This window comes from Oryzias latipes, chromosome 17, assembly GCF_002234675.1.
Source record: "Oryzias latipes chromosome 17, ASM223467v1".
NCBI classification, from domain to species: domain Eukaryota; kingdom Metazoa; phylum Chordata; class Actinopteri; order Beloniformes; family Adrianichthyidae; genus Oryzias; species Oryzias latipes.
The window spans coordinates 11,008,900-11,023,883 of record NC_019875.2 but is presented as its reverse complement, the minus strand read 5'-3'; the positions used below and the strand labels follow the sequence as shown (position 1 = coordinate 11,023,883).

The following is a 14,984-nucleotide window of genomic DNA, read 5'->3' as shown; positions in this document are numbered from 1 at the left end:
GGCAGCTTCTGGGTTCTCTTTTCTTAAGCTCTGTCATTTCTCTTTTACTTGTGCTTGTTTTTGTGTGTTTTATTATGAGGGGCTTATTTAATGATTTTATTTCATATGTGGGGTTTGTTTTTATTGTATTCTTGTTTGTTTTTTATGGAAAGCACCTTGAGCTGTCTGTTTGACATGAAAAGTGCTTTATAAATAAAATTAATTTGAATTTGAATATCTAAAATTGTCACGGTGAGGTGGCTCGAGAGCCGGTTGGACCCAGATGCAGAGGCAGGAGGCAAGGATCAGGGCTAGTGGGTTTTAATGCACAAAAAGAACAAACAAAAAGCGCTGCAGAGCAGGATGACAAAAACCAAACGAAAACTCACTGTGGCGTGGCGAGGGACAAGGAACGAGGAACAGGGCATGACATGGCATGAACACCAGAACAGGAATACTAATGGACCAACACAGGAGGAAGGCAGAGACAAAACTTAAATACAGACAGGGCAGACAAGACACAGGTGGACACGATCAGGGCTGATGGGGACCAAAGGAAGTAAAACTCAAGAAAACAGACAAGACAGGAGACTTTCAAAATAAAACAGGAAACAGAAACAAGACAGAACAAGGACCAAAAACAAGACAAGTTCAAATCATGACATAAAATATCTATATATTTTGGAATTCATAATAATATTCATTATATATATATATATATATATATATATATATATATATATATATATATATATATATATATATATATATATATATATATATATATATATATATATATATATATATATATATCACATATATATATATATATATATATATATATATATATATATATATATATATATATATATATATATATATATATATATATATATATATATATATATATATATATCACATATATATGATATATATATGTGAGAGATATTTTTGATAGATATTTTTACCAGATTTGAGAATGGTTTTGGAAAGGACACTTTGCGTCTTGGCAATTGAAAAAAATTGTAATACCCCATTTTATCTCCTCCATGTATGACATTTTGTTATATTCCTATTTCAAAAGAGCTATTGCTTTGTCAAATTTTGTTATTGAATTAGATATATCAGTACAGTCAACACACAGTCGTAAACATTTGAACTGTATTTTCAAATTCAATTCTCTTAAATAGATTTATTGATATTTAATTTTTACTGTAAATTTCTTCCTCTGTTCCTTTTCTCTATGTTAAAAAATATTTACAGTTCTTTTCGTTTTTATTTATTACTTTTTCACATACTGCTTATAGGTTTAAAGGTTTGCTTTGGCTCCCTCTGCTGGTAAAAGAAAATCTGGACAAATGGGCAGCCAAAACCATGGTTAGAACAGGATGGATGAGAGACTTCTGTGGGCCTCTAGGTGCTACAAGTTACTGTAGCCACTAACCAAGTTTGGATAAATGCAGAAAGTTTCTTCATGAAGGGCATCAAATAATACGATTGTACAACTGTAGGTGTTACATGAATGGACAAGTGTATACAAGGATTTACAATGCTTCACAAGTCTGTAAGACAAGTGAAATTTAAAGCACGTCCACTCTATACTGTGTACTCAAAAATAAATCAAAAGGCTATAGTCAACTTTGTTTATTTTTATAGGCTGTAGTTTACTTTTTTAATTTTCATAGGCTGTAGTCTACTACAGAGATGCGGTTTCTCCTCCGAGCCACATGATGGCAGCAGAGGCTCCGGGTCACAAAACGGTGAACGGAAGTGGGTCTACGTCATTAGTTTACATGTGTGAGTATTGTGTTTAGCAAGTATTTTTTGGTATATCACATTAATGTTTTGGTATTATACGCGGCGATGTCTTCAGCTTCACAAAGAGGAGTTTCAATCAGCTTTGTCCTCCAGCTTAACGACAAAGAGAGGTGGAGCGCGTGCGCAGACTGCCGGACAAACCTGCAATGATCTGCAGAGAACAACAGGTCTCTGACAACCACTAATAACTGTATTCTTCTGATAAATGTAAAGCGGTTTGGTTTTAGCCTCTGAAACCAAAAAGCCGTTTGCTGTATGTTCAAATAGAAAAATATAGCTTTTTAAGTGTGCGAATTGCGAAACTCCATCAATCCAGACTACTAGTGTGATGGCAGGTTAAATTCATTTCAGGAGGCTGTGGTGGTGGACAGAATTGTTGGTACCCCTCAGTTAAAGAAAGAAAGTCCACAATGCTCACTGAAATGACTTGAAACGTTCAAAAGTAACAATGAATTAAAATTTCTTGAAAATTAAATAATCAAAATCAGCCATTACTTTGGAGTTGTTGATTAACAGAATTATTTAAAAAACTAACTAATGAGATAGGGCTGGACAAAAATGACTGAGAAAAAAGACTGAGAACTAATTGCTCAGGAGGTCATGATGAACTCAGGTATGTCCTTTAATTCACATCACAGCTGTTTTCAAACCCATAATCAGTCAGTCTGCCTATTTAAAGGGAGACAAATAATCACATTGCTGTTTGGTGAAAAGGTGTGAACCACACTGAACATGGACAACAGAAAATGTCCCAGGACATTAGAAACAAAATTATAGACAAACATGGTAAAGGTAAAGGCTATAAAACCATCTCTAACCAGCTTGAAGTTCCTGTGATGACAGTGGCACATATTATTCAGAAGTTTAAGACCCACGGGACTGTAGCCAACCTCCCTGGACGTGGCTGGAAGAGGAAAATTGATGACAAATTGAGGAGACGGATAGTTGGAACTGTATCCAAAGAGCCCAGAACAACCTCCAAAGACATTAAAGGTGAACTCTTAGATCAAGGTACATCAGTGTCATATCGCACCATTCGTCTGTGTTTGAGCCAGAGTGGACTTCATGGGAGACGACCAAGGAGGACACCACTGTTGAAAGGAAATCATAAAAAAGCCAGACTGGAATTTGCAAAAATGCATGTTGACAAGCCACAAAGCTTCTGGAAAAATGTCCTTTGGACAGATGGGACCAAACTGGAGCTTTTTGGTAAGGCACATCAGCTCTATGGTGGTAGACTCAAAAATGAAGCATACAATGAAAAGAACACTGTCCCTACTGTGAAACATGGAGGAGGCTCAGTTCTGTTTTGGGGCTGCTTTACTGCATCTGGCACAGGGTGTCTTCAAGTTGTGCAAGGTCAAATGAAATCTCAAGATCATCAAGGCATTCTGGGTAGAAAAATGCTGCCTAGTGTCAGAAAGCTTGGTCTCAGTCGCAGGTCATGGATCTTCCAACAGGACAACGATCCAAAACACACAGCCAAAAAAAACCAAGAATGGCTCAGAGAAAAGTGTTGGACTATTCTGAAGTGGATTCTATGAGCCCAGATCTGAATCCCATTGAACATCTGTGGAAGGAGCTGAAACATGCCATTTGGAGAAGACACCCGTCAAACCTGAGACAACTGGAGCAGTTTGCTCATGAGGAGTGGACCAAAATACCTGTGGACAGGTGCAGAAGGCTCATTGACAAATACAGAAACCGTTTAATTGCATCAACAACTCAAAAGTAATGGCTGATTTTGATTATTTAATTTTCAATAAATTTTAATTTATTGTTACTTTTGAACGTTTCAAGTCATTTCAGTGAGCATTGTGGACTTTCTTTCTTTAACTGAGGGGTACCAACAATTCTGTCCACCACTGCATGCCTGGCAGGGGCAACTTTTTTCTATTATTACTATTTGCTACTTGTAACTATTATATACATATTTGTTAATAACTAATTGCTTTGGTTGCTTGATATATTTTAATAGTATCCAAAGGGATCAGTTACTTAATTTTCTGCAGCTTTCCTCAACCTGATGGATGTTGAATTTGAAAAGCCTTTCTCCTGCTTGGTCTGCATATTTTAAACTCTTTAAATAAAATAAAACCCTTATTTACCTACCAAACTAAGCACTTTGAGGTGTATTCTTATATAAAAAGTGCTTTATAAATAAACTTTCATTTATGTACATGAGTGTTTTCAATGTAGAAATATTTGTGCCACTAAAATGAGAACAAAAGTCACAACCTTGAAATAAGAACTTTCTAAACTGCAAAAAAAGAAAATCAGTTTAGTTTAAGAAACATTGCGTTATAGTCTCCTAGTATTAAAGGTCAATGGATAAAATGATTGTAAACCAAATAAAGTTTTGTAAATATATTGCTGAGAAGGCTTGCAGCAAAGCAATGGTTTTAAGGTGTCAGAGGAAATTCAGTCCATCCTAACTGTATCCCTCTTTTAACCTTATGACACACCTTTAAATAATGTGTTAGAAATGGATCATCTAGATTTGTATGTTCAGTCTTTTCGTCTCCCAGATGCTCCACAGCCACACGTCTGTAACGGCGAGGAGTTCCAGCAACCCTGGAACCTGCTGAAGAGCTTCAGTCCTGATCAGGACGAACTAGAACCTCCAAAGGTCAAGGAGGAGCCTCAGGATCTGTCCAGCAGTCATGGTGGGGGGCAGCTTGTGCTGAAACAGGAGACTGACACGATGGTCCACTGCAAGTCTGAATGTGAGGAAATGATTCAAACAGTCATCATTCAGCATGAAGGTGAGCTTCATGAGGATTTTTACTCTAGTATTCAGAGTATTTAGCGTCAACACTGTTCTAAAATATCCCTACCTAGTGTATGAAAACATGATCACCTCAATGATGGAAACATGATTAAAATGAGAGAGTTTGGACTACAAAACATTTAGAGAAAAGGGACAAATGCAGCAATGATTGAAGCAAACTAACAAACTGCTAACTAATTAACAAAACCAAAAGATTTATCTTTGCAAGTTGTGCCACAAACTTGGAGAGATGCTCAAAATAGTTGTGCATAAATAGAAGATCTAGGATTTCTTAGTGCAATAATTGAAAAGAACTGGATGTAAAAGATATAAAGACTCTGGATGGGAGTGAAACTGCTCAATCATTGGCAGTTTAAAATTAAAGTAAGAAAGGAATAAATGAACAAACAAAGAACTTATTGCCTGATTCTTTTATCTCGTTTTTTTGATGTGTTAGGAAAACCACAAAAAACAGAAGTAAAAAAAGATAGTTATTTAAAGAACAATACTAATGATAGATTATGCAAATGCACAATGATGTTTCATTCAGTTGAAGACACTAAATGTTTTTTATAGAATTAAAATAAAATCTAGATAATAATAATAATTTTGTATGTGTTTTAAACTGTAAGAATAAATGCAAACTGCAAAAGGAAGCAAAAATATTTAGTGAAAAAATCTTTTAAAAGGAGCTGCGTCTGGGTCAGCATGAGCAGGCCTCTGGCTCTCTGCCCTTCAGGAGACTCTCAAGCTGCACTCTGCCCATCGCACTCCTCACTCTCCTTCCTGTTGATGCAAAGATGCTAATCTAAATCTAGGATCGCACAGCTGAAGCTACATTAGTGCTTTTCAGACAAAAATTTACTTTTTCTGTCTTTACTTTTACTACTACTCTTCTTCTTTTGCTTCTGGTATCTGCTGGATGGATTTTACCATCTGAAAATACCATGTTGACCTCATGTTGACCTTACTGTATGTGTGTCAAATGTTCTTCTCTGATCTCTTGTTCTTCCAGACCTCTCACAAGAGAGAAAAGAGGTTCTCGCTGATGACCAGCTGTTCAAGCAGAAGTGGGAATCGTATCTGGATCACAAGGAAGCAGAACCTGCACACATTAAAGAAGAGCAGGAGGAGAGCTGCTGCACTCAGAGGGGATTTCAGACCAGGCTGAAGGAGGAAACTGATATTTTCATGGTGACGGTTGACTATGAAGAAAGTGATGAATCTGTGCCAGAGCCCAGCAGTGAGGAGCTCCTGTCTCACAGCCCTGATGGATCTGAAAGACGAGCTCTGCATGCAAACCATCATGTCAAGCCAGGATTCACAGAAAGTGCTGGGCTGGATCCAGGCAGGAGACCTTACAGGAACCAGCATCCCACTATGGTCACGGTGGATGACTGTTCTTCATCAGAGATTCGCTTCAGCATAGATTCAGTGAAAAAAACATTTGCGTGTGACGTTTGTGGAAAAGCTTTCAAAAAGAAGTCCTTAATCACGCAGCACGTCATAATCCACTCTGGCGAAAAGCCGTTCGACTGTAAAACCTGTGGAAAAAGTTTCAGCCGAAGCGGAAATTTTACCATCCACATGAGAACTCACACAGGTGAGAAGCCCTTTTCGTGTGAAACCTGCGGGAAGTCCTTCACCGACAGTTATAGTCTGACAATCCACACGAGAACGCACACGGGTGAGAGGCCGTATTCGTGTAAAACATGCGGAAAACGCTTCAGTAGAAGTTGCAATCTCACCATACACACGAGGACTCACACAGGCGAACGGCCGTACTCATGCGAAACGTGCAGTAAAAGCTTCACCGAACGTTACAGCCTGACTATCCACAGGAGAACTCACACAGGTGAGAGGCCGTATTCATGTGAAACCTGTGGAAGAAGCTTCAACTGCAACAGCAGTCTGACCGCCCACACAAGAACCCACACAGGCGAAAAGCCGTATTCCTGTGAGACGTGTGCCAAGAGGTTCAGCCGCAGGAGCAATTTAATTGTGCACATGAGAACTCACACAGATGAAAAGCCGTACTCCTGCAATTTATGTGACAAAAGTTTCACCAGAAGGGAAGGATGGCTGATCCACAAGCAGATACACTCGTGTGAGAAATCCTACTCTTGTAAGATTTGTGGAAAAACTTTCAGTCAAAGTTGCGGGTTAACTGTCCACATGAGAAGTCATATGTGATCAGCTGTTGGAGTCTACTCTGGATAATTGAGTGCAAAGAAAGATTAGAAATTAAGCTTTACCCTTACTGTGTTTTTATACATTACCAAAATGTTTTATCATAAAAAATTTTTATTTGATCCTAAATTATTTTGTACATTTTAAAGACTTTAAATCCCACTGTGTGTCTTGATAAATGCCCGAATATCAAAGCAGTTCTCCTGCAGCAATTTCATTGTTGGTGCTGAAAAACAGAAAATTGATGCAAACGTGGATGTTTAGTAAAACGGATTTGCACGTTTATAAAATTAGATACTTCCTAAAAAATAATAATAAATTGGCTAAAACTATGTTACAGTTGTCAAACTTATGTTCAATGAATGTATGTAAATAAAATATTTTTATCATTTTAATTGTCTGTAGATATAAAAAGTTTAAATTTTTTATTTTTATCTGATTCTTCCAACCAAACTAGACCAGATTTTTACATTTGTAAAACTGACTTTCACTTGTCATCTGAAAGCACATTTTTCTGTCAAATACATTTTTATATTTGAGTTTTTTTTCCTTATGCGCTAATCTCCCTTTACGGAAGATAATAAAAAAAGTTATTAATTTGATTCTTGGAAGTTAAGAAATCTGCCTGAGTGTAAGTGCAGTAACTTCTGTTCACCAGCAGATGGTGCCAGAGTGAACGCATACCGACTAATATTCGGTGTCAATGGAAGAGACCAAATAGTCTTTTAAGAATTCAAATCTATTTTGAAATTTTTTATGTTTATAACACAAATAAACAAAAACAACCCAATGACATTAAAGAAAAAATATTTGGCATCGAGACATACCATTGAGGCCAGACTCTAAAAAAGTTTTTTTTTTGGTCTCAGCATAAATAGTACTCAGAATAATCTTTTTAAGACTGAGAAAATTAATAAGTAAAGTATTTCTGCTTGAAACATTTAGTTAAAACAAACATGTTTCTTTTTAAACTTAACATATAGCAATTTTTTAAAACTAAAACAAAGAAAACTATCTTAATGTTTGAATAAAAAGTTAAAGTTTTTAATTTTAGATCATGGATTTTCATTTATTCTAATGTATTCAATGATTGTACATACAATAATAAAATATCGTCTAATCCTTTGGTATGGTGATAGTACAAGTCAACTCTATTCCTGATTTAAAATTTTACTTTTTAAAGTAATTTATTTATCTTTAGATCCACAGTTTTAATCTTAAACTATTCACTTTTTAGGTTAATTTAGAAGTATTTTTGTAAAAACCTTACATTTTAGTGACTTCAATCGTCTTTTAAGCTCGTAATTCCTTCATGGGGTTTTAATTTACTCATTTCTACCTTTAGTTCGTTTGTTTTGTGTGTATTGTTCTTGTTTTTGTTGTTGTTTACGTCTCCATGAGTTCATCATGGGATGAGAGCTGATTTCCCGGAACTTTGTTCCTTTGCATCATTTACAGTCAGCCGGACGGACCTCCATTGACTCCCCCTGGCTACACATCCGCGGAATAAATAAGTCCCTCCATTTAACAATAGTTATTTTAAAGAAACCCTAAAAGAGTCGTCAGTTTTGGAATTTTCTGAAAGAAAAACTCCTGCAGTTTTTTTTCATGTCCTCGAAATCAAATTACGACGTGTTCCTAATTTACTACGCAGATTACATTTGGCGCGAAAACTGTGACGTGTTCAGATGTAGGGGAAAAAGTCAGGGTATTAAAGATGAGCGGAGCTGCGGGATGCAGTGACTCACTCTGAACATCGACGGAGTCAGTTTTGAACGCTGCCATCGACAAGACTTTAATACGAGAAAAATATTCATTTGGACAAAAATTCTACCCAAAGGATTTCTTTGCTTTTTCACAAACATTGGAATTTCGCAGTTTTTACGACAGTTTAATCAAGTTTTCTTCTTGTGAATAACGGTAAGTTTAAACAGCTGGTAACGTTTAATTCCCCTTAAATATGGGGGAAATTGTTTGTCGAAGTATTTATTTGCTTGTTCACAACCACACTTTACATTTTTATTTGTAAAATAAAATTGTATTTAATTTTTAAATAAATTTGCCGTGTTGTTTTCAATTTGAGAAACGTCGAACATATTTGCGGTACTTAGTTACTAAAAAAGTGATATATATCTTTTGTTTGATAAATGAATGCTGTTTTATATATTTACACGTACATTTAATTGTTTCTAGACAACTTTTGATAATGTAAAACACGGTGGATAATTTATGCATTGCTGTAATTTATCTCCCATGCAGTTTAACAGTTATGTTTACAACTATGCAAAGAAAAAAATAGCAATTCATAAGTTGATCCAAAGATAGAAATCATCATGCATACCTATTTATATGATGCATGTCAGCCTACATTAGCCTTTATGAACAGGAAATCATAGTGAGGATCAATTCTTAGAAAGCAACCACAGACTCAGCAAATGCAAGAGCTGCTCCAGATTTCAGAAGCAGCATTAACCTCTGATTAAGTTTAGGTTTTTTAATGATTTGCATGATAAAAAAAAGCCTTTTAGAAATAAGAAAATGACCACTAAAAACAAAGCTGAGCAGATATGTTTACTTCACTTCAGCATAAATTAACTGTGAAAATATACCGTGGATTCCACTGAAAAGTTTAAAAACTGTAATTTAGATAAAGCTGGACTGTCTCCTAGGTTTTTAGGGTCCTGGACTGTCAAAAGAGAGTTGTCATAGCAGAGAAAAGGACACCAGTTTCCAGGATGTTAGATAAAGGTGGTCTTGTTTTTTTTTTTTTTTTTTTTTTTTTTAATGTGAGCATTCAGATAGAATATTGGCCCAAGACAGAGCCATGGTTCTGATCTGGTTTAGAATCATTAAAAACATCTAACCCATGTTTTGTTCCTCCACAGGCAGCCACAATGCCACCTGTGTTATCCATGTCAGGGTCCAACTATGATTACGACTATGACACAATTCAGCCTTACTTCATGGATGAGGAAACCTTCTACCCTCCTTCACTCTGCCAGCTCCTCCCGGGGCCAGGTGAGGACATCTGGAAGAAGTTTGAGCTCCTACCTACACCTCCTTTGTCCCCAAGCCGGGCACCGTCACCGTCCAACACCTCGCTGTCTGCTGCAGACCACCTGGAGGAAGTTTCTAACCTGCTAGACAAAGATTTCACCGCTTCCGAAACTTTCCTCCAGTCCTTCATCATCCAGGACTGCATGTGGAGCAGCAGCTTCCCAGCAGCTGAGAAGTTGGAGAAGGTGCTGTCAGAGAAGCTGGTTTCACTAAAGGCCTCCTCCACCTGCAGCACCTCTGCTGTTTCCAGCCTCACAGGTGGAGCAGCTGTTCTGAGTCAGACTGAGGTGAATCCCGAGTACCTACGGGACCTTCAGGCTGCGGCCGCACACTGTATCGACCCCTCGGTGGTGTTCCCGTGCTCCACAGTGAGCGAGAAGCAGAGCATATGTGAAGAACAGATGGAAGTGGGACCAGAGCTGTGTCTGGACTCACCCCCACTCAGCAGCAGTGACAATGAATCAGGTGAGAAGGAAACTCTTACTTTGGAAATCTGTGTAAACCTTCAGAGGTTAAAATGAGCTTTTGAAGTTGATGAACGTGTCATTTGGAACATTTTTTACACTTAGAGAGGGACTGACAAGGTTCTCCACATGTGGACTAACACTATCTGATGCAAAGTATAACAATAACTGTAGATCTTTTAGATGTTTATTGGCATTTGTCTCAAGGGAGGTTTGGGGTTTGTTTAGAAACTTTAATCCTTGTATTAATATTTTTGCATTTCATTTCTGTTTTTTTCCAGAAGACGAAGAGGAGGAAAACTGTGAGGAGGAGATTGATGTGGTGACGGTGGAGAGGCAGAAGACGCCACGGAGGTGTGCCCTCACTCCTCTGGTCCTCAAACGCTCTCACATCAACATCCACCAACACAACTATGCCGCCAAACAGCCTGCTGCGAAGCGGCCCAAGGCGGAGAGCGCTGGAGCGAGGCAGAGCCGGCGGTGCTGGAGTCCACGTTCTGATGGAGAGGACAGTGACAAGCGCATGACTCACAACGTGCTGGAGAGGCAGCGGCGGAACGAGCTCAGGATGAGCTTCCTGACTCTGAGGGACGAAGTCCCGGCGGTGGCCAACAATGACAAGGCGGCAAAGGTGGTGATCCTGAGAAAGGCGACAGAGTTCATTAAGGAAATCAGAGGAGATGAGAGGAAGCTGCTAACAACGAAGGAGGAGCTGAGGAAGAGGAGCCGAGAGCTGAAGCGACGACTTGAGCAGCTCAGGACTTTACATTAACCCACTAACGTAGCTATTTTTTGTGTTTTCTTTTCATTTTTATTGGTTGTTTTTGTGTCAGAAACGGAACTGCCCCCTATCATCTGGTCTGTGATCAGCCTGTTATTTATTTGTGTTTGGATCTTTTAAATATTTTAAGTTAAACAGCTATCTTCTTGTTGCTTTCATAAACAACTGATAAGAGTAGATATATTTAAAAGCCTTGAAAGTTTGTTCAAGTGTCAGCTGGTTTTTATCAGCAGAGAACTATGTGTGTCTAGTTAGATTGTTTCTCATTTGAAATAGTTTATTTTTATAATTACTTTATTGAACTGATTAATTTGAGAGAAAAGCTGCTCATCTGATGCTCAACCTTCAAAATAAAAGCCCTTTTATGGAGGTCCTGTGAAAGTTACCATTTGCTTCTGTTTTTCATTGGATTCATCTGTTCTTTAATAATCAGATTTCCAAATGTTTTTATAATGTTACTTTTGCTGAAGAGGTTTAAATTAATATTTGTTTTATTCATCAGCATCCACCAACGTTGAGTTTCCTACAAAAATCCAGATATAAACACTGAGAACTAATGCTGCTCACTAAAGGTATTAAAGTATGCATTAACAATCACTGAAATTTAAAATACTGAAAGAATTGCAACAAGTAAGTAACCAGGTATTAAAATGAGAAGGACGTTAGAGAGAAGTAAATTCAGAAAAGCTTTATTTTTTAACTACAAACGCTACAACTGTTGGATTCTAATAAGCTAAAAAGAGTCTAAATATGATCACCACCACACATAATGATGATCTGTTTCAAAAACTGATTAAAAATGTGTCAAATGCTACACTGCACATCTGTTTATGAAATTCAATAACAAAGGACAAAAAATAATTGAGATTCTTAGAATTAAAGGAAAACATTTTAATAAAAACTTTGTAAGAGTTTGAAGCAGTTTTTCAACATGAAACAGCCTAATTTTAGAAAAACCATAAGTCAGTAAAATCAGAAGTGAGGGATCTACTTGGGGAGACGAGGGTTTGATACCAGGATGGATTACAAAAATGAAAATATAAAGACAGACATCTCAACAGGGAGGATGATTTTCAGCCCTCAGACAGTAAAGTCATTTTCCTCCAAATATTCAGAGTTCATGAGACTGATACAGATTTCCCCCCAAAAACAGTTGCTTGAATTTATGTTTCATATTAATCTTAACATTAGTAACTAAAAAGGCACATTCACTTTTGTTTCTGATGAGTTGTTTTCTTTGTTAGAAAATAGAAATGGTTCCAAACGCCTTGCTGTTGTTGTGTCTTGGCATAGATTACAGATCTTTTGGATTAACAGATGGACCACACCTTCTTCCTTTCTCTTACCAAACAACACAAAATGTGAACCCCTGAGTCACCGACTCTACTGCCCAGACTGCTGAGTCATGCTCATGCATCTCATCCGTAGAGGTCAGCAGTGACTAAACACTTTTCTGTTGTCATGCTTTGATCTTCAAATTACATTACAGTTTAGTGCAAGCATCAAGATTCTGCTAAATGATAACTCCCTGCTGAACAAATGGGACTGGTTGAAGATGTTTCCCCTTACAAATTGATTATTTAGTCAGATGGACTCTGTCTCATGAAGGAGATTAAAAGTTCTCTCACATTTATGAGACATTGTTCAATGTCTCATAAATGTGAGAGAACTTGTAATCTCCTTCATGGGATTGTTGAATACAGAAAACAAAATCTACCTGCGTATGTTCTCCCTCAGGAATGGAGGTTTAGTTGAGTACATGAGGACGGCTGATCCAAACCTTTTATTGTTGAGTTTTACATTCAGTTTGAACGTACACCAACAATAAATCACAAACTTCAGTTAACTGAAGGATGTTTTAAGTGTTCCTTAATATTATCGAGGTCAGCACTTGAAAAACTGCATCTGCTGGTTGTGTGCTGAAATGCAACAACCTTTTTACATAAAATTTAGAGCTCTTGTTGTCCTCGTTTCTCCATAAACCTTTAGAATTGTTTGGTCCTATAACTCTATGAGAAGGCAGGAGCAGTGACAGAGTCCTGTTGTACGTTTTGTTATTGGGTGTTGTTTCTTTTCTCTTTTCTTATTACTTTAGTTGTATAATTTAGACTTTAAAATAACATGTAATTCTTAAAATCAGGGTGTTGCAATACTCAAAATAGCAATGGGGTCAGTAATGGATCACTTTTGTAGATTAATTGACATTTTATGTGAGTGTAGTCATTGAATGAACTAAAGGAGACAGAGCTAAAGATGCTGAGGCTCTCTGAGAGTGATGAGGGGGGAGAAACAAACGGGGACAGGGGCATCCTGCGCTGGGAAGGGTCAGACATTTTGGCAATAGAAGAAGGAGAATCAAGATAGTTTGGTGTGGTGCTGGAAGAACACAGTCAAAGATGAGATTTACAGGATCAGATTTCTAGGATCAGACAGAAAAAAAGTTAAAAGAATTTTAGTTACAATTTTGTAAAATAAAACCATTATTAAGATCTCAATAATCCCCCCCAGAAATACCAACGTTTTTTGTACAAATCTCACAACTGTTGCTAGAATAATATTTATAAAGTCAAGCAGTAAACTGAGAAGTTTGCTGCTATTTCATTTACTTCAAAATATTGACATGAAAAAAGCTAAGATGCAGATGAAGTCCACTTGGTTTTTAGAGTAAAAACATTTTCAAGCTGAAGTTCTTCAACTGTAATCCTCTTTTCATTGTAGTTGTGGTGGTTTTTTCCACATAACATAGGAGCTACTGTCTGTGAGTCATTACTCCTCTGTGGCAGCTGCAGCATTTTTGTCAGACTACTCTTGTTTTTTAATCGGACTCACATCCAACTGCAGTGATTCATGACAGATTCCCTTTTTTTTTTTTAACATCGTTGGAGTTCTGTGGCACATTGGGATTAGGACTAATTCCCTAATTTGCAAAAACATTCCTCATTTTCACAAAAATGTTTCTACTGCAGAAAAAATACATCCATCCCCTTTATTTCTGAAGAATGTCTGTTAAAATCTGGTAAAAGAAAAAAATGATGTAAATTAAGAAACAATTTCATTTGTACAGATGTGCTCTTCAAAACCAGACGGAACATTTAGTTTGAAAAATAGGTCAAAAAACATTTTTAAAACACTCTTTCATGTATTCCAGGACACTGATTAACCAAAAGATCTTTCAGAAAAGGCGGTGTTTATGGTGTTTATATTTCTCCTTCACACATGACACACACAGCCTTACCCTGGTTTATTGTGTCCCACTTGTTCGGTGAACGGCACATTGCCCTAATTATTAACTGCTTTTATGGGGCGGCCTCACAGAAGCAGTTAAAGGTAAATTCTTTCTCAAAGATAAAGTAATCAACACTCAGTTGTGTTTTCAGTCACTTAGAGTTTTTAGTGACAGAGTTTCAGGCCAGGCTTACAGGGATGGTTTAAACAGTTTAGTTGCCTTAAAATAAGGGAGAAACTGTCTTGAATTCTCAAATTAGACCTTGTTCAAATCTGGTTTGGTGAATGAAAGTCGAACGTTACTATTCAACTTCTGTTGGCGGTCTGGCCATCCCAATCTGGACGAATCTGATCTTATCTTTTTTAGAGAAATCTTGTGTTACCCTGAGAACTTCCAAATTCTAGATCATTCTCTCCAGTCCATCTGACAAAAAAACAAAAAAACTTCTCTTTGAACAACAGCAATACTCTGCCCAAGTCTGATCTGGAGCATCTAGTTTAGGGGTCTGCGACCTCTGGCTCCAAAGAGCCTCTGTGACTCTTTTACTCTTCCTCAGTGAAAGAAAAAACAACGTTTTTTTAATCATGAAAATGACTGTAAAGTAAAAAGTAACATAAGTAGTAAAGTAAAGAAAAAAAGGAAAGTAAACTATCTCAAACTTTATTAAACTTGTTCACTAACAGTTGGAGGACAGTACCC

At 37.2% G+C, this 14,984-nt stretch overlaps 2 protein-coding genes across 6 annotated transcripts; both read left to right on the top strand.

Annotated features, from left to right (window-relative positions):
* Nucleotides 1-1,694: 1,694 nt before the first annotated feature.
* Nucleotides 1,695-7,859, top strand: LOC101169486 (zinc finger protein 391). Of its 4 annotated transcripts, XM_020711345.2 has the most exons (4): nucleotides 1,723-1,776; nucleotides 1,891-1,964; nucleotides 4,310-4,562; nucleotides 5,583-7,859. In XM_020711345.2, exons 2-4 carry the CDS (start codon nucleotides 1,944-1,946, stop codon nucleotides 6,758-6,760), a joined length of 1,452 nt encoding a protein of 483 aa, XP_020567004.1. In that variant the 5' UTR covers nucleotides 1,723-1,776; nucleotides 1,891-1,943; the 3' UTR covers nucleotides 6,761-7,859. The 4 variants fall into 4 exon arrangements, with proteins under 4 accessions (XP_020567003.1, XP_020567004.1, XP_004078884.1 ...); XM_020711344.1 differs by lacking the exon at nucleotides 1,891-1,964 and having other exon boundaries at nucleotides 1,695-1,776; nucleotides 4,326-4,562; XM_004078836.4 differs by having other exon boundaries at nucleotides 1,751-1,964; nucleotides 4,326-4,562.
* A 242-nt stretch (nucleotides 7,860-8,101) lies between these two features.
* Nucleotides 8,102-11,444, top strand: c-myc17 (transcriptional regulator Myc-1-like). 2 transcript variants are annotated; one of them, XM_011486175.3, is made up of 3 exons: nucleotides 8,102-8,677; nucleotides 9,643-10,279; nucleotides 10,560-11,444. In XM_011486175.3, the coding sequence occupies exons 2-3, from the start codon at nucleotides 9,652-9,654 to the stop codon at nucleotides 11,048-11,050; spliced, it is 1,119 nt and encodes a 372-aa protein (XP_011484477.1). In that variant the 5' UTR covers nucleotides 8,102-8,677; nucleotides 9,643-9,651; the 3' UTR covers nucleotides 11,051-11,444. The 2 variants fall into 2 exon arrangements, with proteins under 2 accessions (XP_011484477.1, NP_001265781.1); NM_001278852.1 differs by lacking the exon at nucleotides 8,102-8,677 and having other exon boundaries at nucleotides 9,652-10,279; nucleotides 10,560-11,050.
* The last annotated feature ends 3,540 nt before the right edge of the window (nucleotides 11,445-14,984 follow it).

Coding starts and splice junctions, on each gene's coding strand:
- c-myc17 (XM_011486175.3), top strand. CDS start 9,652: ATGCCACCTGTGTTATCCATGTCAGGGTCCAACTATGATTACGACTAT. Junction 10,280..10,559: donor CAGCAGTGACAATGAATCAG/GTGAGAAGGAAA, acceptor GTTTTTTTCCAG/AAGACGAAGAGGAGGAAAAC.
- LOC101169486 (XM_004078836.4), top strand. CDS start 1,820: ATGTTTTGGTATTATACGCGGCGATGTCTTCAGCTTCACAAAGAGGAG. Junction 1,965..4,325: donor TGATCTGCAGAGAACAACAG/GTCTCTGACAAC, acceptor TTCGTCTCCCAG/ATGCTCCACAGCCACACGTC. Junction 4,563..5,582: donor AGTCATCATTCAGCATGAAG/GTGAGCTTCATG, acceptor TTGTTCTTCCAG/ACCTCTCACAAGAGAGAAAA.